Raw genomic sequence first — 26,796 nt, 5'->3', positions numbered from 1 at the left:
TTCTCATCTTTGTGCCTTTTGGTTAAAAGTTAAACACTTCTTTTCTTTTTTTTTTTTTTAAAATATATATTTTATTGATTTTTTTACAGAGAGGTAGGGAGAGAGATAGAGAGCTAGCTAGAAACGTCGATGAGAGAGAAACATCGACCAGCTGCCTCTTGCACACCCCCTACTGGGGATGTGCCCGCAACCAACGTACATGCCTCTGACCGGAATCGAACACGGGACCTTTCAGTCCGCAGACGGACGCTCTACCACTGAGCCAAACCAGTTTTGGCAACACTTATTTTCTTTAGATTCATTTTTCCTTGGGAAGTTATCAGAAAGAATCTGCTCACAGTGTATCTTTTCCTGAGTGATTTTCTTTAGTGATTGTGTTATCATTTCTATGGTCAGATGCTAAAAATTCAGAGACCTCTTAATTGTCTCTGAATTGGTAGTTAAATATTTTCCGTGAATAAGTATACCTTATTTTATGCAGCCAGGTGGGTGTATTCTTAAAAAATAGTTGACTTTATTGAATTATTTAAAATACTCCCTTAAAACATCTATTTTTAAAATTATCCACTAACCCAGAATACAGTAATAACTTTGTGTGTGTAGAGAATATGATTAATCTCTAGCTTTTTATTGTGTGGTATGACTTTAGATTTTCTTAAATTGAAGTGTGTGCATCATAAATCTGTAATAAATTTCAAAGATCACATTTAAATGATGAGAGGGGATTGAGTTGAGATGTTGCTAACTTGCTTGTATTTCTGTCACCTGTTGAACTTCACAAGTGTTTTGGGATAATTTTCTTGGCTTGGTTTAGATGTGCATTTTTATAGCTCTCCTTTTTCATCTTACACAGATAGTTTTATTATTAGATTTTTATTTTGTGTGTGACTAAGCCATTACCCTAATTTTGACAAACTGTGATTTTGAGTTAATTGATATTCATTAGATTTGGATTTAAATTCACCAAATTTAGACATGCATTTGTAATACTTAACTTTAAATTTTCAGTGGGCAGAGTACATATAAAAGTTTCAGAATTAGTTTTCTTGATATTTGACATTGGTGAAGTAATATGACATCAGTATTTCCTCCTTCTCTTCTTCTCATATGTACCACCCGTCAAATTTTGATTTATTTATTTTTTTGCTTTGTTTAAAAAAGGTATTTTTACCTGACCTTGAAGGTGGAAATATAGAACTTAGCATTTTAATCCCCTGGCATTATAGTCAATCAGTGATGTATTTTTTTGTGTGGAGATTTGTCAGGCAGTAAGCCTCAGTTATGTTGCTCAGATGCCTACTTTTTGCATGTAGTTTGTTACATTTCTAGTTTTTGTTTTGTTTTTTTTGTTTTTGTACATGCAGTTTAAAATTTTAGCTGCAGGAAGTACATTTTTTTTTTGGGGGGGTTTTATTTGCTTGTTTTTTGAAGTGTTCCTAGAGGGGCAAGTCACTTGATTTCTAATGACAAGGAAAATGTTCATATTGTTAGATATTGCCTTGGCTTGATTAATATAAGATGTTATTTGTTATTTAGGATGCTTTAGAGATTTTGCAGGTTTTTATGGAAGCCATTTTGATAATTCAAAATGGGGAAAATTTGACATTTGTCAATATTGACATGAAATTTTAAGAAATACTTTCACTCTTTCTTCCCTTACAACTTAACTGTAGTCTTTTTTTTTTTTTTTTTTTTAAATTCTATAAACTTGTAAGTTTGATTTGAACTTCTGCTTTAGGAAAGACAACAACACATGGAAGCTATTGAGTTGGAAGCTAAAGAAGTTCTCAAAAAATTATTTCCAAAGGTGTCTGTTCCTTCAAATTTGGTAAGATTAATTTATTATTTTGTAAAGCATGACATCTTTATTACTGTTCAAGAAAGTTATGAGTAAGCAGCATTTGCACTCTTGCTCTTGTTTTCAATAGTGCACCAATTCCTTACTCTTTTCCATTGTTAGCCTAGGGTGCTTCTAAGTAATGAAGATGAGTTACTTAGATTCAAAACTCATTCCTGTTTTTCACCTGATACTTTTGTTGTATTCTATAAAATTTTAATAGGAGACATATATTTAGATGGTCATAAAAATTTGAGACAAAATGATTTCTTAATGGTTAATCTGCCAATAATATTCTTAATGGTTTTATTCAAAATAGAACTTTATTTTAAGTGATTGCTTCCTAGTTTTAGGAACATTTTATCTTTTTAATTAAAGGTATTTAATACTATGAGCCAACCTCTCTTTAGTTCACAAGGCAAGATTTTGGTCACCTGTTAAGGTTTTCAAGTAAAAGTCTTGAAGATAATATGGAACAACTTTCTTAACTTGAGGTTGTGTGTGTTTTAAGTGGGAGAGAAAAGTTGCTTTGATTCATATAATCAATGCAGTGGATATTTGAGGACAGAGAAAGCCAGTGAATGCATGTAGTTCCCTAAATGTTGGTGTAGATATTTTCATTTATTTTAATGGAGAATTGTATACATATTAGGTCTAGTAATAATTAATGTCGTTTTCTAATACTTTTAAAAATCGAATTTATTTAAACAATACAACAAAATTTAATCAACAATATAGTTGCCGTTGTTTTCTACTACTTGTGCCCAACGCTCAGGAAGCATTTTAATCCCTCTGTTGTAAAATTCTTGTGATTTTGATGCAAAAAATTCGGTCAATGCATTTTTGAGGCATTCTTCATTATTAAATTTTTTTCCAAGAAGAAAGTTTTGCAAAGAACGAAACAAATGGTAATCGGAAGGGGCAATATCAGGAGAATATGCAGGCTGAGGGAGAACTTCCCATTCCAACTGGCGCAGTTTTTCAGCAGTGATTCTTGCAGTATGCGGTCGTGCGTTATTGTGGTGAAGAATTACGCCCTTCCGATTAATCAGCGCGGGTTCTTTTTCTCTTAAAGCTTGGGTTAACCTTTCCAATTGGGCACTATACACTGCACTTGTCATGGTTTGGGTAGATGGTAAAAGTTCATAATGAAGAATTCCTTTAAAATTCCACCAAACACACAACATCACTTTTTTCGCATGCAAGTCAGGTTTTGGCGTGGGCTGCGGAGCCTCATTTTTGTCCAACTGTTGAGGCCGCCTTTTCAAATTAACATACAGCACCCTTTGTTCATCTCCGGTAACAATTTGCTCTAAAAACAGCAAACGGTTTTGACGAGAGAGGAGCGAACTGCAAATTGTGACTCTTTGATTACGGTTGTTGTTGGTCAACTCATGAGGAACCCATTTTCCAAACTTTTGGACTTTGCCAAGTGCACGCAATTGATTGGAAATTGTTTTTTGTGAACAATTTAAAGTTGTCGCAAGCTCTTGTTGGGTAATTTGAGGATTTTGCACCAAAAGAGCTTGAAGAGCTTCTTGATCAAAATTGGACACATGGCCTCGACCACTCTTGTCATCTAACAAAAAATTTCCCTCGCGAAATTTCTCACACACCAACGCTGGCATTTTCTGGCGCTAACTGCATCTTGACCAAGAGCACTACAGATGTTTTTTGCAGCCTCACTTGCTTTTCTTCCTAATTGGAACTCATAAAGCATGCAGTGTCGAATATGCTCTTCATCCGCCATCTTCTTAGCCCTAGTTTTGCAACAAAAACGAAACCAAACACAAACTTTTTCAAGCAAAACTTGTTAATTGCACTTCACACTTTCTGTGGATACCACGTGTTTGAAGGTTATGTCAATACAAGTCAACGCCAAGCAAGATTTTAAACGAATGTTTAAAAACGACATTAATTATTACTAGACCCGATATTTTGAATTAGAATAGTATAATGAACCTGATATACCACTTCAACAATTAATAATATGTGGCATAAATTGGTAATACATAGCATCTTGTTTTTCCTCCTACTCTTCACTTACTAGATTGTTTTGAAGGAAGTTAAACATAAGATCATCTCATCTATAAATATTTCTGTATATATATATGTACAAAAGATAAGGATTCCTTAAAATAAAACTATTACATTTTTTAAAATCTTTAATTTCATACATTTAGTCAATACATTTTTCTAGTTGTCATATCAATTGTCTATTTTATTGAAACAATAACTACTTATTGTAGTGTGTTTCAGTCGGGACCCAAGGAAGGGTCAGCATGTGATTTGTTTAAGATGTCTCTTAGATTTTTTTTTTATTCTATGAATTCCCTTCGATTTGTTAGCAGTCCCTACCCTTTAAAAAGTAAACACACCACAAAACCTATGTTTTATATGCAGTTACCCTGTTTGGATGTAGCTGACTGAATTCCTGTAGCCAGTGTGTTCCTCTGTCCTTCCTGTATTCATAAGTTGTCAGTAGAGGCCTGATTCGGATGGGTGGGAGCAGGACGACTGCATAGGCAGTGTGGTGCATTTCATCAGCATAGGAGAGATGTAAGCCGTGTGACATGGAGGGAGGATTGCAAATTTTAAACAACTAAATCAGTTTTTCAGCTGACTTATTTATATTAAATCCCAGTATTTGAAGCGAAATAGGATTTTAATAGTATCCACTTAGTCTTGGTTCAAATTTATAATGTGAACATGTAAATTTTGTGCTTTAGGGGGTATTATATTATTTTATTGTACTATGGGATGATCTCACATCCAGTTTTCATTTTTTGTTCTGACTTGATAGATTGTAGAGAATCCTGATTTAGCATGTAAATAAGCTTTAAATTACAGCAGTTAATAGAAATTTCATTTGTTTTCATTTTTTCTTAGAATAAAGTAAACCAAAGACTTAAAAGAGGATTAAGTTGATATTTGATTTAAAGTATCTAACAAATAAATACTCTATTAAAGTATTAAATTTAGATAAGAAACATCCAAAATGTAGAATAAATTGTTCTAAAATTTAGAATAATGACTAAAACTATAATATAAAACTTATGTTTATATATATATATATTTAGTTTTAGAGGACATTTATTAAATCTGGGGACAGTGAAACAAGGGAGGGACTAGGGTAGAAGAAGCAGCAGGAGAGAGACTATGTGGAAAATGAGCCTAGGCTGGGCTGCTTTAGCTTACTGAGAAGTCAGGGAATAGGCGGCCTTTGGGACAGAGTCTGGGGATTAGCCTGGGATGAACTGCTGCTGCCCATTGCTCCCTGGTTGTAAGCCCTGTGGGGTCCCTTAGAGTTTAGGAGATGCATGCCTATCGGTGGAGAAGAAGAAGGGAAAGGGGTGGGCATGCTGCTGGGAGGGCGAGCATGTGCCCATAGATTTATTTTTAGTGTTTATTTTCAAGCCTTGGTTATGTATAATTTTTTAAAAATCTTCACCCAAGTATATATTTTTTTAGTCTTTTAGAGAGAGGAAGGGGGAAAGAGAGATATAGAAATATCAGTGTGAGATAAAAACATTGATTGGTTGCTTCATACTTGCCTTGATGGGAATCAAACCTGAAACCTAGGTATGTGCCCTGACCAGGAATCAAACCCTCAACCTTTTGGTGTACAGGATGATGCTCCAGCCAGCTGCGCCTCCTGCCCAGGATGGTTATATATAATTTATGCATTATATTTATTCTTCTTTGAAATTTTCAGAGGGCAGGAGTTTGTCTATGTAGTTTTCTTTAAAAAAAAAAAGTTTTTATTGATTTTAGAAAGAAAGGAAGGGAGAGGAGCGAGAAATCTATCGAGAAAGAGAGAGAGAGAGAGAGAGAGAGAGAGAGAGAGAGAGAGAGAGAGAGAAGGAGGGAGGGAGGGAGAGAGGGGGAGAGGGAGAGATGTGAGGGAGGAGCATCATTCAGTTGCGTCCTGCATACAATACCTCAGGAGGAGGAGGAGGGGGAGGGGGAGGGGGAGGGGGAGGAAGGGAGGGAGGGAGGGAGGGAGGGAGGAGGGAGGGAGGGAGGGAGGGAGGAGGAGGAGGGGGAAGGGAGGGAGGAGGAGGAGGGAGGGAGGGAGGAGGAGGAGGGAGGGAGGGAGGGAGGAGGAGGAGGGAGGGAGGGAGGGAAGAGGAGGAGGAGGGAGGGAGGGAGGGAGGAGGAGGAGGAGGGAGGAAGGGAGGAGGAGGAGGAGGAGGAGATGTGAGGGAGGAGCATCATTCAGTTGTGTCCTGCATACAGCCTGGGCATGTGCCCTGACTTTGTAGCTATACCTTTCAGTGCATAGGACAACACTCACCCAACTGAGCCACACTGGCCAGGGCTATTTAGTTTTCTTTTACAGTATATAATTTAAATTAGTTATTTAAAAATGTTTACTTATTTTATTTATAAATTTTTGAATATTGTTTATTTTTACTTTTCTTCTCCACAGAATTATAGCGAATGGTTGCGTGGATTTGAAAAGAAGGCAAAAGAATGTGTGACTGGAACTTCTGGGTCAGAGGAGGTTAAGGTTAGTTTAAGAAGTTAAATATCTGTTTTAACCAAAAAATAATTAAATCAGAATTTGTCTTTATGAGCTTGGGAAAGATAAAAGATGTAGTATGAATAGGCTAATGATTTTGTTGTTGTTGTTAATCCTCACCTGAGGCTATTTTCTCCATTGAATTTGAGGAGAAAGGCAAGGAGAGAGAAAAAAACACATCAATGTGAGAGAAACACAGGGATTGGTTGCCTCCCTTACTTGCCCCTACCCGGATCAGGGATGAGATCCACAACCTAGGTACATCCCCTTGACTGAGAATCCAACTGGAGATCCTTTGGTGGGCGGGCTGTCACTCTGACGATTTGGTTACATCAGCCAGGGCAGAATAATGATTTTTTTGAGAAAGAATAAGATGATTTCATTTTGTGTAAATTTTGGTGAAAATGCTATAATATAAGTCTTCCTTGCATTTGATTTATATACAAAGTTAATGTTTACCATTTCTTTAACTGTACAACTCAGTTCTAAAATTGAATATTTATTTCTTCCTCTCTTCTTAGCCTGAATTTAAAAAGTAAAGCTCAGTTGAAGTAGGTAGGTAGAAACTGACTGGTTTGCTAATGCAACCCCAGATACATCGTAAGACGTGTTCAGATCCTAGATGTGTTTTTATCCTTGCCTACTGAAATTTGGGGGTTGACTTTTCTTTGTATGTCAAGTGGCATGATTCAAATCTTCTTTTGTGTTTAGCTTAGGTATTATGACTTTATTTCACATGTGGATTTACTTTGATTTTTACCATCCTGCTAAAGAGTGATGAACCTACCCAATAGAGGGAATATGCTAATTGACTGTCACACCCTCACAAGATGGCAGTGCTCACAGCCACAAGATGGCAGTGCCCAATCCCCTCAGCCCTGCCTCATCCAGCCAGAGTCCCCCAATCCCCTCAGCCCCACCTCATCCAACCTCAGTCCCCCAGTCCCCTCAGCCCCACAGAGGAAGGCAGTTGGGTGTGATTGGGCAGGCAGGAGAGGGCAGTTAGAGATGATTGGGCTGGCAGGGGAGGGCAGTTGGGAACGATCTGCCAGCAGGGAAGTGGTTAGGGGGCTATCAGGCTGGCAGGCAGAGTGGTTAGGGAGAATCAGGCAGGCAGGCGAATGGGTAGGAGTCAGCAGTCCCAGATTGTGAGAGGGATGTCCAACTACCCGAGGGGTCCCAGGCTTGGCTGAGGGACACACCCCCACACCCCCTTTGCATGAATTTTGTGCACCGGACCTCTAGCCATCCTACCTAATAAAAGAGTAATATGCAAATTAACCATCACTCCACTACACCCACAAGCCATACCCCCAGCCAATCAGCGAGTATGCAAATTAACCCCAACCAAGATGGCTGCCACCACAGAGAGCAGGGGAAGGCTTGGGTTTCCCCTGTAATGGAGGAAGCCAAGCTTTCCACACACCCTGGCCGGCCCAGGCTTCCACTCAAGGATACAAAGTTTCAATTATAGAAGATAAATCCCAAGAAAAATGACAGCAGCCATGGAGCTGGAGAGAGCAGTCTAGGGTTGCCCCCGACAACGGAGGAAACAAAGCTTTCCACCTGCCCTGGCGGGCCTAGGTCTCCATTCCAGGCTACAAAGTTTTAATTATAGGAGGTAAATAAATCCCAACAGAAATGGCTGCCGCCATGGGGCGAGCAGAAGGATTGGCTTTGCTCCAGGCTACAAAGTTTCAATTGTAGAAGATAAATATATCTCAGATACCAGGGCCTCTGCTTGGGTCATCAGGGGGCATGGCCAGCCTGCAAACCACCAGAGGCCCCTCACCCAGGCTGCCCCATGCCCCAAGGGAACCCTCACCCTGATCCAGAATACCCTTTAGGGCAAACCCACCCACGTATCAGGCCTCTAGGCTATCTAATAAAAGAGTAATATGCAAATTGACCATCACTCCAACACACAAGATTAACTTGTTAACCGGGAGTTCCCTTTTTAATTACACAACCTGTAACTGGCGCGCACTCTTTCACTAGGACATGTCAGTACGTCACACCCGGAGGACATAATTTCATATTATTATTATTTTTTTATTTATACTTAATTAAAATAAATGAAATATATATTTTTTCGTTTATATATAAAGCACAAAGGAAAATACAAAATTACAAACAAGTAGAAAAGAATACCAACAAAAAAATGGAAACATCGAATTAAAAAATTATAAATTTTACAATTATAAAGATTACAAAAATATATACCGTCCCTCTCAGGGCGCAACATATATTTCAAGGACATATTCATACATCCTACCCGTTCCCGATATTGTTTAAGTTTGACGTATTTATAGGTCCTGCTCAGTTAACAGGTTAAGATAGCTGCCCCCATCTGGACACAAGATGGCCAGCAGGGGAGGGCAGTTTGGGGGAACTAGGCCTGCAAGGGAGGGCAGTTGGGGGCAATCAAGCCTGCAGGGGAGGGCAGTTAGGGGTGACCAGGTTGGCAGAGGAGGAAAGTTGGGGGCAAACAGGCTGGCAGGAGGGCAGTTAGACATCAACCAGGCTGGCAGGGGAGTGGTTAGAGGGTGATCAGGCTGGCAGGCAGAAGTGGTTAGGGGTAATCAGGAAGATAGGCAGGCAAGCAATTGGGAGCCAGCAGTCCTGGATTGTGAGAGGGATCCCAGATTGCAGAGGGTGAAGGCTGAGCTGAGGGACACCCCTTGCCTCCATGCATGAGTTTGGTGCACCAGGCCTCTAGCATAATAAAAGGGTAATATGCAAATAGACTGAATGGCAGAACAACCAAAGCGTAATATGCTAATGATATGCTAAGGCTGCTCCACCACTCACTATGATGTGCACTGACCACCAGGGGCAGGAAATCAACAGGTCAACCAGTCTCTATGACATGCACTAACCACCAGGGGCAGATGTTCCGACCAGTAGATAAGCTTGCTGTTGGGGTCCAGCTGATTGGGACTGAGTGAGATGGGCTGATCATGCACCGGTGGGGTCCCTCAGCCTGGCCTGTGCCCTCTTGCAATCCAGGACCCTTCATGGGATGTCGAATTGCCGGTTTTGGCTGGGCCGAAATCAGCAGTCCGACATCCCCCAAGTGTTGTAGTGTGCTGGGAATGCACTGACTACCAGGGGGCAGCTCCTGTGTTGAGTGTCTGCCCCTGGTGGCCAGTGCGTGTCACAGCAATTGGTCAACTGGTTGTTCGGTCGCTTAGGCTTTTATATATATAGATTGTGTAATATATTTTGTAATAAACAGACTCGGAGAGTTTTATTAGCAAAAACCAAATGACCAAAAAGGTCATTGTACTTTATTGCTCTTTAAGAAGGTTTAAATGTAATGTTTCATTTTAAAACAGTTAGAAACTATTTGTCACAATATACCAGTAAATAGTGAAACAAGTTTGAAGCACAAAACTTTCTGATAAAACCAGGGAATTTTTCTTTATGTCACTTTTTTTTCAGGTTCTAGAGCACAAGTTGAAAGAAGCTGATGAAATGCACACATTGTTACAGCTAGAGTGTGAAAAATATAAATCCGTCCTTGCAGAAACGGTAGGAAATGATTTTTAATCTACATTTTGGTTTCATTTAAAAATCATTAACTTATTCCTTAGTGGCTTAAATAGTTTATTTTAGCATCAGAGCATGAATTTTTCATAACAACTATTCTTTTGTCCATAGGAAGGTATTTTACAGAAGCTACAGAGGAGTGTGGAGCAGGAAGAAAATAAATGGAAAGTTAAGGTCGATGAATCACAAAAGACTATTAAACAGGTACTCTATTTAAAAAGGAAGAGCTTATTTAGAACAGTGATTTTTAAAAGTATATATTTTTATTGACTTCAGAGAGGAAGGGAGAGAGAGAAACATCAGTGATGAGATAGAATCATTGATTGGCTGCCTCCTGCATGCCCCCTACTGGGGATCGAGCCCATAACCTGGACATGTGCCCTTGACCAGAATTGAACCCAGGACCTTTCAGTTTGCAGGCTGATGCTCTATCTACTGAGCAAAACCGGCTAGAACAGTGATTCTTAAAGTGTGGGGCCTGGACCAGCAACATCAGCATCACTTGGAAACTTGTTAAAAATGTATTCTTGAGTCTCACCCAAGACTCAACTGCATCTGAAACTGTGGGGCCAGCAGTCTGCTTTAAAGAGCCCCTCAAGTGATTATGATTCCTACCCAAGACTGAGAATCATTGGTTTAGAGTACAACTAAAGGATAATAATAAAGAATATAAAATGCTTTGAAATTGACAGAACTACTATGCAGCGACATGAGTTAAATTATTTGGAGTTCAAAATTACTTTTTTAAAAATAGGTTTTTATTGATTTCAGAGAGAGGAAGGGAGAGGGAGAGAAAGATAGAAACATCAGTGATGAGAGAGTCACTGATCAGCTGCCTCCTGCATGCCTCCTACTGGGAATCAAGCCCACAACCCTGGGCGTGTGCCCTAACCGGGAATCGATCTGTTACCTACTGGTTCATAGGCCAATGCTCAACCACTGAGCAACACTGGCCAGGCAAAAATGACTTTTATAACATTATGTTGTGACCCATGACATACAGTATTCAAGAAAAAGTAAGTTTTTATATTCTTTATGGACCTGAATGTTTTTGTGCAATATTAATTTCCCATTTACTTGGGTGTGGTAAAGAGTGCCATCTATTGCTTGCTTTTTTTTCTGGACCAATCTGGGCAGAATTTAGGGATGCTGATGGTGCTCCATGTTAATGCATTTGGGGACTAAATACAGCCAGTTGTCAGTTAATTATTTAAAAAATGTAAGCACTTCTGGCAAGGCCCAATATAATAACATGCAAATGGGGTGGATTTTGACTGCAATTTAAATCAAGTTAACTGTGACATTCATTTTTAAGGTCTTTTAAAATTCATTATAGCTTTAAATGAGGTGCATTTCAAGAAATTGGTTTAAAATTCTAGAAGATTGAAGTCTCTATATCCTTGGTGGTTTAGTTGGTCATATAATTGTTTCATATTTCAGATGCAGTTATCATACACATCTTTGGAACAAGAGCTAGAACAATTAAGAAGAGAAAATAAAGATAATGAAAATGTATGTTATTTCATTGTTTGACTTTTTAGCATTAAGCATATGTTATTTTTAAGATCTGTTAAGACTTCTTTAAGAATATCTTGTAGTTTTTGAGATAATAGTTTTTTATTCAGAAGTATCAAAACTCTTCATTTAGAGAAGCATCATGAAGGGAAATCGTAAATGTGTTTATTAACTTTTCCTTCTTTGTTGCATTGCTAGCTGAGAAGAGAACGAGAGAATTTGGAAATGGAACTAGAGAAGGCAGAAATTGAACGATCTACCTATGTCACAGAAGTCAGAGAGGTACTTATAGATTTTTTTTTTCAACCTTGCTTCTCTACTTAAGTTTATAACAGAGTAGTAAAATATTTTAGTGTAAGTTGTTTGTGGCAGAGCTTCCAGGTTGCATACATAACATGGGCTACCATAAGGAGATCAATCTTAAACTCTAAACTTCATTGCAGCTGAAAGATCTGTTGACTGAATTGCAGAAAAAACTTGATGATTCATATTCTGAAGCAGTAAGACAGAATGAAGAGCTAAATTTGGTAAGAAGCTTGTTCTCCACTGGGTATCAAGTAGGCTCTGAAAACACTTGTGTTGACATGTGGAGAAACCATCCAAACTTTTTCTCCTTGCTAACATCTTCAGCTTGGCAATTTTGTAAGTTTAAGATAATCTTCATATTCTATTGACTCCTGAGGTGATCTTTTCTTTTCTTGATTCCTAAGATGATCCTTCTTTTCTTAGCTTCTAACAATAGCATGTTTGGCTTGCAATTCTTTTTCAAAGAAATTTTCCGTGTTTTGTGAAACCTAATTTCTTGAATAGCTTTATGGAATAAGGAAATGAAATAGAGTTGTGAAGATTCTCTTCTCAGAGTTACCATAACTAACTAGACCTCTTATTTTTTGACCTGGAAGGAGGAAAATATTAAACGTTGAAGATGCAGCCTCTTCATTCAAGTGCAATAATCCAATCCAGCTTCTTATTTTAACTGGACTTTCTATAGATTACTTGTGGCCCAGTGCTTATTCTTGCACTGGAAGCTGTGGGAGGGGGAGGTGTACCTCAGCCGGGTCTGCACCTCTTGCAATCTGGGACCCCTTGGGGGATGTCCGACTGCCGGCTTAGGCCTGATCCCTGGGACCCCTCGTTCCTTACCACTCGCCTGCTCACTCCTTCCTGCTCAGCTCGCTGTTCCTTAGCGCTGCTGCGGAGACAGGAGAGACTCCCACCACCACCGCTGCTGCTGCACTCACCAGCCATGAACCTGGCTTCTGGCTGAGTGGTGCTCCCCCTGTGGGAGTGCACTGACCACCAGAGGGCAGCTCCTGCATTGAACGTCTGCCCCCTAGTGGTCAGTGCGCATCATAGTGACTGGTTGTTCTGGTTGTTCCGCCTTAGCGGTCACTTAGGCTTTTGTTTTACAGATAGTTAATAAAAAGCTTGTGAAATTCTTTATCATCAACATATCATTTAGGCATAGTAGTCATGATAAAGATTTAACTAAAGTTAGCTAAATGTCTATAGACATAGAATATTCCCATTATTAAATTTCTGGAAATTTATACTGATTGTATCAGGCTTAGTTGTTAGATAAATATGACTATATTGTAGTATGTTTTGAAAACAATTATTATGTCTTTCTGTGACTTAAAAATTGTTATAGCAAGTGATTAGATTTTTTAAAAGTACCATAATAAACTCTAGGAAGATTACAGTAAGTTTTCTTACACCAAGTTAATCCTACCCTGTTTGGAATTTTCTTATTAATACTGCTGTAGATACCGTACCAAAGAAAACTTATTAACTTATCCATTTGTGGTTGATTTTCTGTGTTATGTTAGTGATTTATGGGAATCAGTTTTCAGAATAGGGCTCTATGGAATGTACATGTAGAGCCTTGCCCTTCTCCCCCAAACTCACACATGCACACAGCAACCTCTTTAGTTTTTAAATAAAATTTTTCCTTTATTTACCTTCATTTTATCTTTTTTTTTTTAAAAAAATATTTTATTGATTTTTTATAGAGAGGAAGGGAGAGAGCTAGAGAGCTAGAAACGTCGATGAGAGAGAAACATTGACCAGTTGCCTCTTGCACACCCCCTACCGGGGATGTGCCCTCAACCAGTATACATGCCCTTGACCGGAATCGAACCTGGGACCTTTCAGTCCGCAGACCGACGCTCTACCGCTGAGCCAAACCGGTTTCGGCCCTTCATTTTATCTTAATTGAATCATTCCCACTGCAGTGTGAGACTAGTTTTATACATCTGTTCGCTATACATTGATTGTTCAGATCAGGACTGTGCTATGCTATAGCTGTAAGCCTTACTCTATAATGTGTTTTTAGAAAATAATTTATCCTACTGTTGTTGGAGACACTGTTGTTAACTTTGGTGCCTGGTGACTGACTCTAACAGTCGCATCAAACCCACAGGATTATGGTTGAGTCTTCATTCAGATTGATGCTCTCTTTGATTATTTGCTCCTCAATTTCTGTCAGGAGGCCTTTTTTTAAAATTTTTTATTTTATTGATTTCAGAGAGAGGAAGGGAGAGGGAAAGAAAGATAGGAACATCAGTGATGAGAGAGAATCATTGATCGGCTGCCTCTTACACGCCCCTTATTGGGGAATCGAGCCTGCATCCCGAACATGTGCCTTGACTGGGAATTGAACTGTGACTTCCTGGTTTATAGGTCAGCACTCAACCACTGAGCCATTATGGCCAGGCAAGAGGCCATTTTCAGTGGGGTTTTTTCACATCGAGTTTATAATCTTAATTTTAGTTTTTCTGTTTGTTTGCTCAGGAAAACTGTTGCCACATTTTAAGATCAATTAAAATAATTTTATTTGTCTATCCATGCATTGTGTGTTCTTGGACCAAAGGAATAACCTCTCTGGTGTAGTAAAGGAGCAACAACTGAAGAAGTTGGGATTTAAATATAATTTCCAAATGAACGTCCCCCATTAATTTCCCCTCCAATTTGAAATGTCAGCATCTTGTATTTCCCCCTTTTGCGTCTCCAAACCTGTTTGGAATGTTATGCCTCTGGGTGGGAGGCTAAATCAGTTAACTTGGTGAGTTTAAATAAGGAAGTTTTTTCTTTTTATTACTGTTTTGACAAGTTGGTTATTGAGAAGTATGTCTTAAGACATTTCTTTAAAAAAAAAAATATATTTTATTGATTTTTTACAGAGAGGAAGGGAGAGAGATAGAGAGCTAGAAATGTCGATGAGAGAGAAACACCGACCAGCTGCCTCTTGCACACCCCCTACCGGGGATGTGCCCGCAACCAACATACATGCTCCTGACCGGAATCGAACCTGGGACCCTTCAGTCCGTAGATCGACGCTCTATCCACTGAGCCAAACCGGTTCGGCTGTCTTAAGACATTTCTTGCTGCCATTATTAGGCCAGTATAGTCTTGCACTGATTTCTTCAGTGTCATCTTAAAGGATAATCAATATTAAAATTTTTGGAGTTATAATTTTATTGGATTTGCAATCTTTTGTTCAGTGTCTTTTAAAATATTACACAGTTGATTTTTTTTAACTGTATAATCATGAAAGTCTTTAAAAATTAGTAAAATTTCCGACTACTTGCCTTTTATTTATTTTTTAAAATATATTTTTATTGATTTCAGTGAGAAAGGGAGAGAGAGATAGAAACATCAATAAGAGAGAATCATTGATTGGCTGCCTCCTGCATGCCCCCTATTGGGGATCAAGTCCGCAACCCTGGCATGTACTCTTGACAGAATTGAACCCAGGATCCTTAAGTCTGCAGGTTGACACTCTATCCACTAAACAAAACTGGCTAGGGCCTACTTGCTTTTTAATTTGAATAATTTAAATATGAACGAATTATGAATAGTGAATAGGAATACTTTTAAAGGCACTTTTAGAATTTGATGATTTTGTTTTTACATTTACAGTTTTCTTCTCTAGTTTGTTTCTGTAGCTTTTCTTACATTGACTTAGCTTTACAGATGGGATCCTCCACTGCTTAGCTTCTCTATACATCTGGTGCAGCATATTGGCTAATTCACTGTGCATAACTGTTAGAGATCTCATTCTTTCTCATTCATTCTTCAGTCCTAGAGATCTCAGCATAATCAAAGAAGGATGACAATAAAATTAATTATGGTGTTCCTTTATTTTTACAGTTAAAAACACAGTTAAATGAAACGCTCACAAAACTTAAAACTGAACAAAGTGAAAGACAGAAGGTAGCTGGTGACTTGCATAAGGTAAGACACTGTTGTCCAGAAGATGTTATTGTATCATGCAATGTTGTGCCTTGAATCTTCAACAAACATACTGCTAATTCTGCTGTTATTTTTTTTTTTTTTTGCATTATTATATTAATTTGTTTATAAATTTAAACTATTTGTTATATAGTTTTTGGAACTAAACTTTTTGGCTTGTTTTAACATTTTTAATTTGTTTCATCATTTCATCACATTTGTGTAATTAATTGCTTTATAAAGTATAGAATAAATTTAATTGAAGTCATTCTTTTTTTAAAACTTATTTACAGCCATATATTTTTTGAGGGGAGGGTTAGATTATATAGTTGTTTATCTTCATGGATCTGAAAGATGTATATAGACCTCTTTGCTCTTTTCATTTATTACTTGTAAAAATACATTTTTCTTAGTCTCATAAATAGGCAGTTTTTAGGATTACATTTTTTAATTCTTTGCATTAGGTTGACAAGTTATTTTAATTTTGAGATATTTTTCAAAGTGTAATTCATGTGTGCTTATTATCAAAGTTGCTTTAGAGCTGTGATTGTGTTCATTAGCAAAACAAATATGTCACTTTTTCAAAAGTTGAAAGAAATGTTTTTGTTAGTTCTGTATGATGTTATGCAAAAGTATAGGACTTCAGAATTGCTTCAGATTACTTTGGTGTTATTCTTATCAGAAAATAAAATGTGAACTTGGGAAGTTTGTTTTAGAGCTCAAAACTTAGGTACATGATACAATTGTCAAGGCTGAGCAGTCTAGTTTACTTTGGTATGTGGTAATTTTTGACCTCTGGACCAAATATATAAAACTTGTAGTTTTAGCTTAGCAATTTAATTTCTCAGATATACTTTCAGGATATTAAACAGGCACTCAAAGATACTAGATATGCCATGTTATTTGTGATGGCTAAAATGGCAATAATAAGCAACAGTGATGTGCCCATATCTATATAGAAAGACCGTGCAGCACTTGATTGGAAATACACATAGATATTTATTGACATGAAAAAAGTTAACGAAATACAACGTAAAACGAACAAGTATAAAACAGCATGTATGTTAAAGACCATTTATACATATTTTTTTTTTGCCCAGTTTTCTATTTGCCCTTGTATGCACAGAAGAGGGATCTAGACTAGGGGTCAGCAAAACCACAAACTTATTTTAGGATTTGTGGGCCACATATGACTTCCTCTCACTTACTGTTCTTTGTTTGTTTAACATAATCCTTTACAAATGTAAATACCATTCTTAGCTCATGTGCAGTATAAAAACAGGCTGTGGCCAGACTTGGCTGACCCCTGACCTAGCCTAATGTTAAACTAAATGTGTATTGTTTGAACTTTTTAAAACAGTGAGCCATGTGTTTTTATAGTCTGGTGGGGGAGGAAGCTGTTTTCATTTTGGAGAAAAAACTGAATAGGTTGGCTTTACATTGTGTTTTTAGAAGAGCTTTATATTATACTTATACAAAAGATGTAAGAAAACCACTCATTGCTTTCTTGTCTATATTTAATTATCAGTTGTAGTATGTGGAGGCTACCACTTTGCTTTCTTTCTAGGCTCAACAGTCATTGGATCTTATCCAGTCAAAAATAGTAAAAGCTGCTGGAGATACTACTGTTATTGAGAATAGTGATGTTTCTCCAGAAATGGTATGTCTTTTCTTTAACTTCAAATCTCAGGGCTAATTACCTTATAAATTAAGTGAAGTAAAACATGTACAAGATCCATCTATGACTTAAAAAATGCCTTTGTAGTTCTGGGTGGGTTCCTTAGTTGGTTAGATCATCCTACACACCAAAAGGTTGCAGGTTCAATCCCCAGTCAGGGCCCCGTACATCAGAAGCAACTGATAAATGTTTTTCTCTCCCTTCCTCCCTCCCTCCCTCCCTCCATCCCTCCTTCCCTCCCTCCCTCCCTCTTTCTCTCCCTCCCTCTCCCTTTCTGTTCCTCTCTCTCCCTTTTCTTCCTCTTCCTCTCTCCTTCCCCTCTTTCTTCTTCTTTTCCTTCTTCCCTCCCTCTCTCCCCCTTTCCTCTCTCTCTCTCAAATCAATTATTTTAAAAATCCTCTGAGGATAAAAAAAAAAACAAAACACCTTTGTAATGTACTTCCATCAGTCATGTTGCTCTTTTAACTGATACCTATCTTTGAAATGCAGTGTTTTTATTAATGTTTATTTTCCTTTAGCTTAGTAAGATGTTAATCACGGTTTGTGTTGGGAGGTATTTTGGTATACTGTTTAAGAGTATAGACTGCGTGTGTTAGAATCCTGCCCCTACTACTTAGTAGTTGTGAGACTTCAGGCAAATTCCTTAGCCTCTCTGGTTTAGTTGCTCCATTTGTAAAAGGTAATTATAATAGTAACTATATTGTAGGATTGTTGAAAGGAATAAGTGAGTTACTATATAAATCAGTGGTCGCCAATCTTTCGGACCTCACGGGCTACCAATGGTCCACGGACCACTGGTTGACAAACTGCTGATACAAATCACTTAAAATAGCTGGTAACTCAGCAGTGCCTAGCACTTGGAAAAGCTCAGTATATGTTTATTGTTTCTTTTACTGTTGTTATGAATGTTCTCTTCTTTGGTGCCCCACATATTTTTTTCCTGATCAGAGAAATGAATTCATATCTGACATTCAGAGATTCTAGGTTTTTCCCTTTGTGGTCCAGTGACAACATTTATGACAGCTTTCTTTGGTGCAAACGAATTTGCATCACTAGGTATCAAACACTCTTTCTCTATGTGGTTTTTACTGTTGATTTTCACGTCACCTTTCAGATTTTTCATGTTGTATTTAAAACAAAAATGTTCTGCCCCTTTCTTGTATTTGGAGTTTTTCACTTCTTCCTTCCATGTTTGTGTTAGGAGTCTTCTGAGAAGGAGACAATGTCTGTAAGTCTAAATCAGACTGTAGCACAGTTACAACAGTTGCTTCAGGCAGTAAACCAAACACTCACAAAGGAGAAAGAACACTACCCAGCAGTAGGTAAGAATAACTGAATTATTACTGTCTGTCTGTGGGTAATAGGCATACTGTGTATATGTGAATGTATGTGTATTGTGTGTTTATCATAAATACAGGAGCTGTTACTGCCCTAGCAGAAATATTTCCTCTATCTCTTTCAGAATCTCCAGTAACAGCTTTAGCTTTTTTGGAGCTTTATTACCATTTTGTACATATTTTGGTCTTCCAGCTTCAGGGAGGGAAAAATCCATTTATTTTTACCTGCCTTGACCTTTGTATGAAACATACACTCTTGTAACTTGTTTACCTAGGTTTTGTTCATTGCCATAATGTCTGCAACTCCTTTACTTTATTCTGATCTAAGTTCTGGTAAAGTATCTCTGCATTTTTTTTAAATGACTTGGTAAAATAAAGTGACTGTGATGTTTTTACTAAGTTAAGATTCTGAGCTGAAAATCAGGTCATCACAATTTCTTCAAATTGAATGCTGGATTTTTTGTTTCTTTGCTTGCTTATAAAGCTAACCAGATCCATTTTTTAACTTCTGAAGTGATGGTCATAATTGAAGATAAATAAATCCATCACTAACCAAACCATGTTAAGAAATTCTTTGCCTATATTACCTGGGAAAGCTCAGACTTGCAGGAATGTAACGTGCAGCATAGGGCATATGGTCAGTAATGATAACTATGATTGGTGACACATGGCTGATTGACTTATTGTGGTGATCACTTTGCAAGGTATTAAAATGTGGAATAACTGTTGTATACCTGAAACTAATATAATATTGTGTATCAGCTATAACTAAATTTAAGTTTAATATATATATATATATATATATATATTTATTTTAAAAGTGACTTGTGTTTTAGCTGGTGAATAAGATTAATTGATTGGTTAATTCCTGGGTTTTACCAGTTTTCAGAATGATTTAAGCCATATTAACCTTGGATAATTAGGATATTACAATATGCATGAAGTACTTCAGATATTCTTCTTTCATAGCTGTTTGTTCTAAAGTAATCATGGTATTTGGGGATGAGTGGAGTGGCTTATACAACACAAAGGGGCCACTCATCACAGAACTGTCTCTTTCAAAACCCTTACTTAAGACTCTTTAAGTCTGTACAGAGGTCTCAGGGTAAGTTAGGTGTCCGGAAAAGCTGGAATGGACAGCTATTTTTTTATTTTAGACCTGGATTACTTTTATTTTTATTTATTTTATATCCTATGCTTTAACTTTATTTTTTTAATCTTTATTGTTGATAGTATTGCATATGCCCCCTTTCTCTCCCCATTGACCCCCTCCAGCCCAACCACACCCTCCATCTCAGGCCATCACCATCTTGTTGTCTGTGCCCATGGGTTATACATGTGTGCATACAAGGTCTTTGGTTGATTACTTCCCACACACCCACCCTCCCCCGCCTTCCCTCTGAGATTCCGAATTCTGTTCCATGCTTCCATTGGACAGCTATTTTTATTACAGGGGCATTCTGTCTCTTTTCTTAATCCTCACTCAAGGGCATGCTTGTTGACTTTAAGAGAGAGGGGAAAGGAGAGAGACAGACAAGAGAGACATCGATGTGAGACAGAGACATCAATTTTTTGCCTTCCTACACTCAGTCCAGCCAGGGATCAAACCCACAACCTAGGTAAGCGCCCTGACTGGGAATTGAACCCCAACCTTTCAGTGTACGGGATGATGCTCCAACCAAATGAGCCACCTAGCCAGGGCCTGTCTCACTTTTTTAGAATGATTATCCTCTGGCCTGCCTTAGCATATGCTCTTCTTTAAAATGCTATTTCAGGCCAGTTGCCTTTAAGAAGACTTTCCAAATAAATCCAGTTCTGTCAGCAAAATAATTATTTCGTAGTCTTTTAGCCTTAGGATGTTGGCCTTTCAGTTGCCTAGAGTTACACCTCTGTCTATTACCACCTTCCTAAAACAGGAAATGCCCTTGCTTCCTGCTTCCCATGTCTAAGCCCTGCTCTTCTCTCCATGTGCTCCTTCTGTTCCATCTGGAAAACCTGCTCAGATGTCTTATTTTAACTGAGCACTTCCTTTAGGTTACCAGCCTATTTTTTCTTTTACTTCACTGTTCGACAAAATTCTTAAAATAAGAAACTATTCTCATAACATCTACTTCTTGATACTAACTTGTTCATCTAGTCTAGAACAGCTTCTTTTCCTGCCTTTCCGATGAAACTTTTTTTTTTTGCTGAAGTCATTAATGATTTCCTAATTGCTGAGTCTAATACAGATCCTTTGTTTGCATGGAACATACTGAAATATGCTAAATAGGCTAAAGTGAGTCCATAGGCCTTTGTGTTATAAGGGAAGGGCTCACTTCCAAGAGCTTAAAAAGTTATGAGATCACCGATTACCCTTGTCTTTAGACCTCATCAGTAGTACCTCTCCAGCATCTCAAAGGTGTTCTTGAATATTTTATTTCCCCCCCTCGCACATGGGTTGCTCATATTAAGTCTTGTGAACTATCTTTGACTTGGCCTTTTTCCAGATTTGCCTTAATCATTATTAAATTTGACATTTATACTGATCATTGGTAATAGCACTTTTATTTTTAAAAATTTTTTGATCTTGATTTATCAAATTGCAGTACCTTGTTAAATAAATATCTGTACTCTGGAACATAGCTAAAAGTGAACTGTTTGGCAGGCAGCTTCCGTAAGTGATAGCTCAGCAGTCTCTTGTCAGCTGATGAGCATAAGTCCCTCTCTGGCAAGTGGAAGGGAGGGTGGAGCTGAACAGTGGTACAGAGAGGGATAGGATGGGGGGTGTGAAGGTGAAGGGCCACCAGGCCCTGAGGACCTCCTTCCCTGTGTGTTCTACCAGCCCTGACAGCGCTGCTCCTCCCACACATCCCTTGGTTCCCTCAGCTCTTCCTTAACTGTTGGTGTCTCTCTCGGGTTTTTAACTTCAGCCATCATTTTTGTGCAATGTTTAAATCATCAGAATGTAGGTAATAGATTAAAGCTGGTATCAGGAGACTTGTTTTTAATATATATGAATTGTTTAAAATAATGCTGTACATTATCAGTAAGGGAAAAGCTATTTTTAAAAGACAAATGAGAGGTGATAGTAATTTAGTGTTCTAAATCCTAATACACAGTAAGTAGTTAGGAATACGAGTATTTACTTATATTCTTAATTGGTAAGACCTTAACCTTCTTTTCTTCTGGATGTCTTCCTGCCCATCTGCTATTCCTTTCTCCCTGCAAGCCCCCAAAAGAAGGCTATCAGACCCCTACTTTAAAAAAAATAAATAATTAATTATCTTAACTACTAGTATTTTCTAGTATACTTTTTTTGTTCCCAGATAATCTACTCTTCTTTATGTTTTCTATTTGCCTGCCTTTGTGTTCTAAGTGTGTACCTGTCTATATCAGAAAACTTCATCACCCCAGTGTTTTGATCTGTTTGGACCACTATAACAAAACCCCACAGACTGAATGGCTTAAACAACAATTTCTCACAGTTCTGGAGGCTGGGAGTCCAAGATCAAGGTGCCAGCTGATTCTGTTTCTAGTGAAACCTTCCTGGTTTAAAAGGGGGCCATCTTCCCTTTCTGTCCTCACATGGCAGGAGGGTGAGGGAGGTCTCTGGGTCCTGCTTATAAGGGCACTGATCCCATTCATGACAGTGGAGTCTTCCAAAGACCCCACTTCCAAATATCATTTACATTGGGGGTTAGAATCTCAACCTATGGCTTTTCGATGGACACAAGAGGTTCAGCTTCCCTGACCTTGGAACCAGTCTGTGGAGTCCCGTGGAGGGAGGATGATAACTTTAATAGCTGATGCTTCATGAGTGTGCCTCCAAGCGTGAGCATGCTTCTAGCACATAGGCATTGTCATTCATGCAATCTTCACAATACCCAGCATGGTGGATAGGTAGGTATTGTTAATTTTTAATTCCCATTATATAATAGACCCAGAATTGGTTCTGTAACTTTCTGAAGGTCACACAGCTAATAACTGTTGAGCTGGGTTTTAAATCAAAGTGGTCTGGGCACAGGGCCTGTGCTCTGAATCACTACTTTTGTTCTCCCTGATTCAGGCTCTGTGTGCTTCCATCCCTTCTGTCACTTCTTCCTTTTCTCCTCATTTTGCCTCGTCTTTTGTTGCCAGCTTTCTAGAATTTCTTCTGTTAATTCTGACTTTTTGCTCAAGTTGGTATGTATTTGATCATGAATGGGAGAGGCTCTCAGTGTTTCCAGAAAAATTGGGGTGAAGATGTATGTGCTTTCCCTACTCCCATTGACAAATAGATTATTTTGCTACTGTCTCATGTTTCCGGGGAAGAAAGAATTAATTGAACTATTGAAGTATAATATTGACGTTCCAGATAAAAACTAGCTTTTATTTCTCCACTTTACACTTGATCAGGTTTTCATTTTCTGTAATGTGTTTACATAGCACTTTATAGTTTAATATATGTGCTTTCTGACCAGCTGTTAATCTTGTTTAGATAACATGATAGCCAGTGATAACTTTTACTTTCTAATTGCTTCTTTTCCCCCTCAACTTTTTATTTTGAAAAATTTCACACAAAGGAGTGTTGAGTGAATAGTACATTCACGTAGCTTACCTTCTCTCTCTTTCTCTCTCTCTCGCTGTATGTTTGCTGATGTCAAACCATTTGAAAGTAATGATGACATTTTATCCGTGAGCACTCCAGTGTGCATCTCCTAAGAACAAACGCATTCCTTTATAAGTCCACAGTATCAGTATCACATCCCCAGAATAAAACAGTAGTTCTATATCATCATCCAGTATTAGACCCATATTTAAGTTCCCTCAATTATACCCCACATAGCTTTTGTTTTTCCCAAATCAGCATCCTATAAAAATTCACATGCTGTACTTGGTTATGTCCTTTGAAGGTAATTTCTTTAGTCATTTTATCAGTCTTGGAAAGCTTCATATGACCTCAGAAAGACTCTGAACCTATTTACGCATGAGTGGAAAGTTGTAAATTTCAGTCCCTCTTTTCCGGGCTACTCACTCACTGGAATAGCTGTAGAGGGCTCTTGAGTAGAACTAACAAAAATGGATTCTGTCTTGTTTTCTTAAATGTTTTTAATAGTGTTTTAACACCCTTGCATTATTCTAAGTTTGGTATGAGGTTTTGACTCATATATCTTACAATCCATGTAAAAGTTTTCCAAATTTTTCCCTTGGATTACCATTAATACGAATTGCTTTGATCCTAGTCGAAAGGACCATGCTAGTTCAAATGGAATATGTACTTCTAGTGCTTGTCAGAAGTTTCTGATTGCCTTTGTTTCTTTGTTTTAAAATGAATTTATTTCTGATCTTTTACAGAGTGAAGTAATTGAGAAACTGTTCACTCAAGAATAACAGGAGGCGTTGTATTATATTTTGCCAAATTAAAGCCTTATTTATGTTTTCACCCTTTCTACTTCGTCAGAAACACTGAACAGAGTTTCATCTTTTCTAATCCTTGTTAGACTACTGATTTAAAGAGAGCAAAAAAAAGCCAACTCTGTAGACACCTTCAGAGTTTAGTTTTATAATAAAAACTGTTTGAATAATTAGACCTTTACATTCCTGAAGATAAAACAAACATGTAATCTTTTTTCTTATTTTGCTCAATAAATTGTTCAGAAGATCAAAAGTAAAGACAATGTAAAATTTAACATTTTAATACTGATGTTGTGCACTGTTTTACTTAACATTTTGGGGAATAACTGCCTCTGACTTCCACTCAAGAAAATACTTTTTGTTGCTAATGTAATCGGTTTTTGTAATGGCATCAGCTAATAAAGGGATGCTTATTATCAGACTTGTTCTAATTTTATTAAGCTTTAATAGATTTTATTAGCATTACAGGCCAGCATAGTTAGTAATTTCAACCTTCAGACAAGATGAGATAGGCATTGTTGATTATACACCTCTCTGCTGGGCCCTGGTCTTCTCTGGGATTCTGTGCAACATAAGTCTTATCCAGAAGAGCTGCCGGTTACAGAAAGCACAAGCAAATATTTAGGGTTTTATGCTTACCACCTCCACTTCAGGTTGAAGAGCTCTACTTTATTTTTACTATTACTATTTTATTAAGTAATATTAATAATTAACTTTTTAAATTTCCTTCTTGCCAGGCACTATGTTATAGTTCACGTGCTAATCTTTTTTTAATCCTCACCCAAAGATATGTTTTCATTGATTTTTTTAGAGAGAGAGGAAGGGAGGAAGAGAAACATCGATAGGTTGCCTCCCAAATACACCCTGACTGGGGATTGAACCCACACCTAGTAGGTATGTGTCCCAACCAGGAATCGAACCCCAAAACCCTTTGGTATCTGGGATTACACTCCAAGTAACTGAGCCACCTGGCCAAGGCCATGTGTTATCTTTTTTTGTTGTTGAAGAAGCTTTAAAAAAAAAAAAAAAATCGGTTGGCCTGGCTGGCATGGCTTAGTGGTTGAACTTACATCTATGAATCAGGAGGTCGTGTTTTGATTCCCAGTCAGGGCGGATGTGCAGGAGGCAGTCTATCCATGATTCTCATCATTGATGTTTCTATCTCTTCCTCTCCCTCTCTCTGAAATCAATAAAAACATATTTAAAAAATGAGAATTGGATGAAAAACAGCCCTTCAGATGCTAAAAAACCACTGACAAATGTCCATGCCACTTAGTATTGAAGCATTAAAGTGCCTGGCCTCCCTGCGGTTTGTCATGCTTCTACCATGGGGCCCTCTACTGGTTCTCTTGTATAAAATTACTGTTCTTGACTTGAGCCTTCACTATCTTGAGATCTGTTTAAATGTCACCTTTCTCATCAGATCTTTCTCGATCATCCAGTATCCCCCTGCCTCCCTGTCCTCTACCTGTTTTTGCCTATAACATTTATAATTTTCAAATAAATATTTGGTCAGTCCCCAAACCCCACCATGGAGAGTTGGCTCCATGAGGGCCGGAATCGCCTCTTTTGTTCTTTGCTTTGTCCCCAGCCCGGAGAAAGTGCCTGACATCGAATTGTGCTCAAATATTTAAATGAATGAATGAGTGAAATTTATTTTTATAGCTTGCAGATTTTTGCTTCCCAACCATTTCACTTTATAGCACACCTATCAAATAATATTTCTAAGGTATATGACCTGGGATGCCTGCCTAGGGAGTTGGGATTCCCCAGGCCTTACCTGGCTGCTTTCAGAAAACCATTGGGAAATTGATCTGAAGGCCAGATGCTGTGTCAGCATCTTCTCTCTCTTCCTTTGCTTTGCTGTAAAGCTACTTATGTCTTTGCCACCTGAAAACAAACAGAAATCCAGTATTCTGTTTTACAACCTTTCCTTGCTACTCTTCTCTCCAGAGTTTGGTTTCTAAGAATTGTATAATTGTATTATTTTTTTAATCTTCCTCTGTTGGAATTTTTAAAAAATAAAATAATTGTAAGAGACTCAGAGGACTCCGTCTGGTGTCTTATTTGTGTCCTCTTCCTCAACATTCCAACCCAAATTCACCTTTTTGCCTCTGAAATGGCAGGAAGTCGTTAATATTGCCTGTTCCAGTTAGGGGCTAATGGTTATTTAATTTTATTCAAAGTCTATTCCTGTTACTTGCATCAATTTTTTTTACTTCCTTACTCCAGAATCAAATAGGGGAAGCCTATCACACACTCATTTGGTTACTTTTCAGATATGCCAAGATAGTCTATGCTCTCCAAGTCATTCCCTCTTGATTAAATATTCCCAGTTCTTAGTTGCTCTGAATATGAAGGGCCACACTAGCCTGCTTGCCTCATCCATCTTCAATTGCCCACTGAAAGTTCACTCACTGGGGGAGAAAGGGAGCATCAAAACGCAGAGGGAGCTGTGTGTCCTGGGTCTCCAGTGGCTCTCCTTGCCACTATTGGAGCCAGTCGAGGCAGGAAACCCTGATTACTCAGATTGGGGAGAACCTACAGGGAGCAGAGAATGACCCTGTATTTGGGAGCTGAGTTGTTGCTCCCCCAGGACAGAACGGAGAGAGCCGAAAGGGAGGAGTGAGGGATGCCTGGAAGCAGGCTAGAACCTTGTTCGGCGTGGCAGAACTAGTAAGTTTCCCGGAGGTCAGTGACCAGCGTAAGCAACCAAGCTGGAGGGGCTGCAGGTGGTCCCCCAGCA

The 26,796-nt window shown here is 38.2% G+C and overlaps 1 protein-coding gene across 6 annotated transcripts in view; it reads left to right on the top strand.

The window, feature by feature from the left end:
* KTN1 (kinectin 1) overlaps positions 1-26,094 on the top strand; it is a 97,232-nt gene extending 71,138 nt beyond the window's left edge. For 2 of the 6 annotated variants that reach the window (XM_084877393.1, XM_084877390.1), the window contains 11 exons: positions 1,739-1,828; positions 6,270-6,350; positions 9,807-9,896; positions 10,026-10,118; positions 11,355-11,426; positions 11,628-11,711; positions 11,873-11,956; positions 15,582-15,665; positions 17,230-17,322; positions 18,542-18,662; positions 23,991-26,094. In XM_084877393.1, the coding sequence (XP_084733519.1) occupies positions 1,739-1,828; positions 6,270-6,350; positions 9,807-9,896; positions 10,026-10,118; positions 11,355-11,426; positions 11,628-11,711; positions 11,873-11,956; positions 15,582-15,665; positions 17,230-17,322; positions 18,542-18,662; positions 23,991-23,995 (897 nt within the window). In that variant the 3' untranslated portion in view covers positions 23,996-26,094. The remainder of the gene's footprint in view (positions 1-1,738; positions 1,829-6,269; positions 6,351-9,806; positions 9,897-10,025; positions 10,119-11,354; positions 11,427-11,627; positions 11,712-11,872; positions 11,957-15,581; positions 15,666-17,229; positions 17,323-18,541; positions 18,663-23,990) is intronic. The other 4 variants (XM_084877394.1, XM_084877391.1, XM_084877395.1 and 1 more) reach the window with 2 other exon arrangements.
* The last annotated feature ends 702 nt before the right edge of the window (positions 26,095-26,796 follow it).

Source organism: Pipistrellus hanaki, assembly GCF_964339955.1.
Source record: "Pipistrellus hanaki genome assembly, chromosome: 1".
Classification (NCBI taxonomy): Eukaryota; Metazoa; Chordata; class Mammalia; order Chiroptera; family Vespertilionidae; genus Pipistrellus; species Pipistrellus hanaki.
This window is presented reverse-complemented; position numbering and strand designations above follow the sequence as displayed.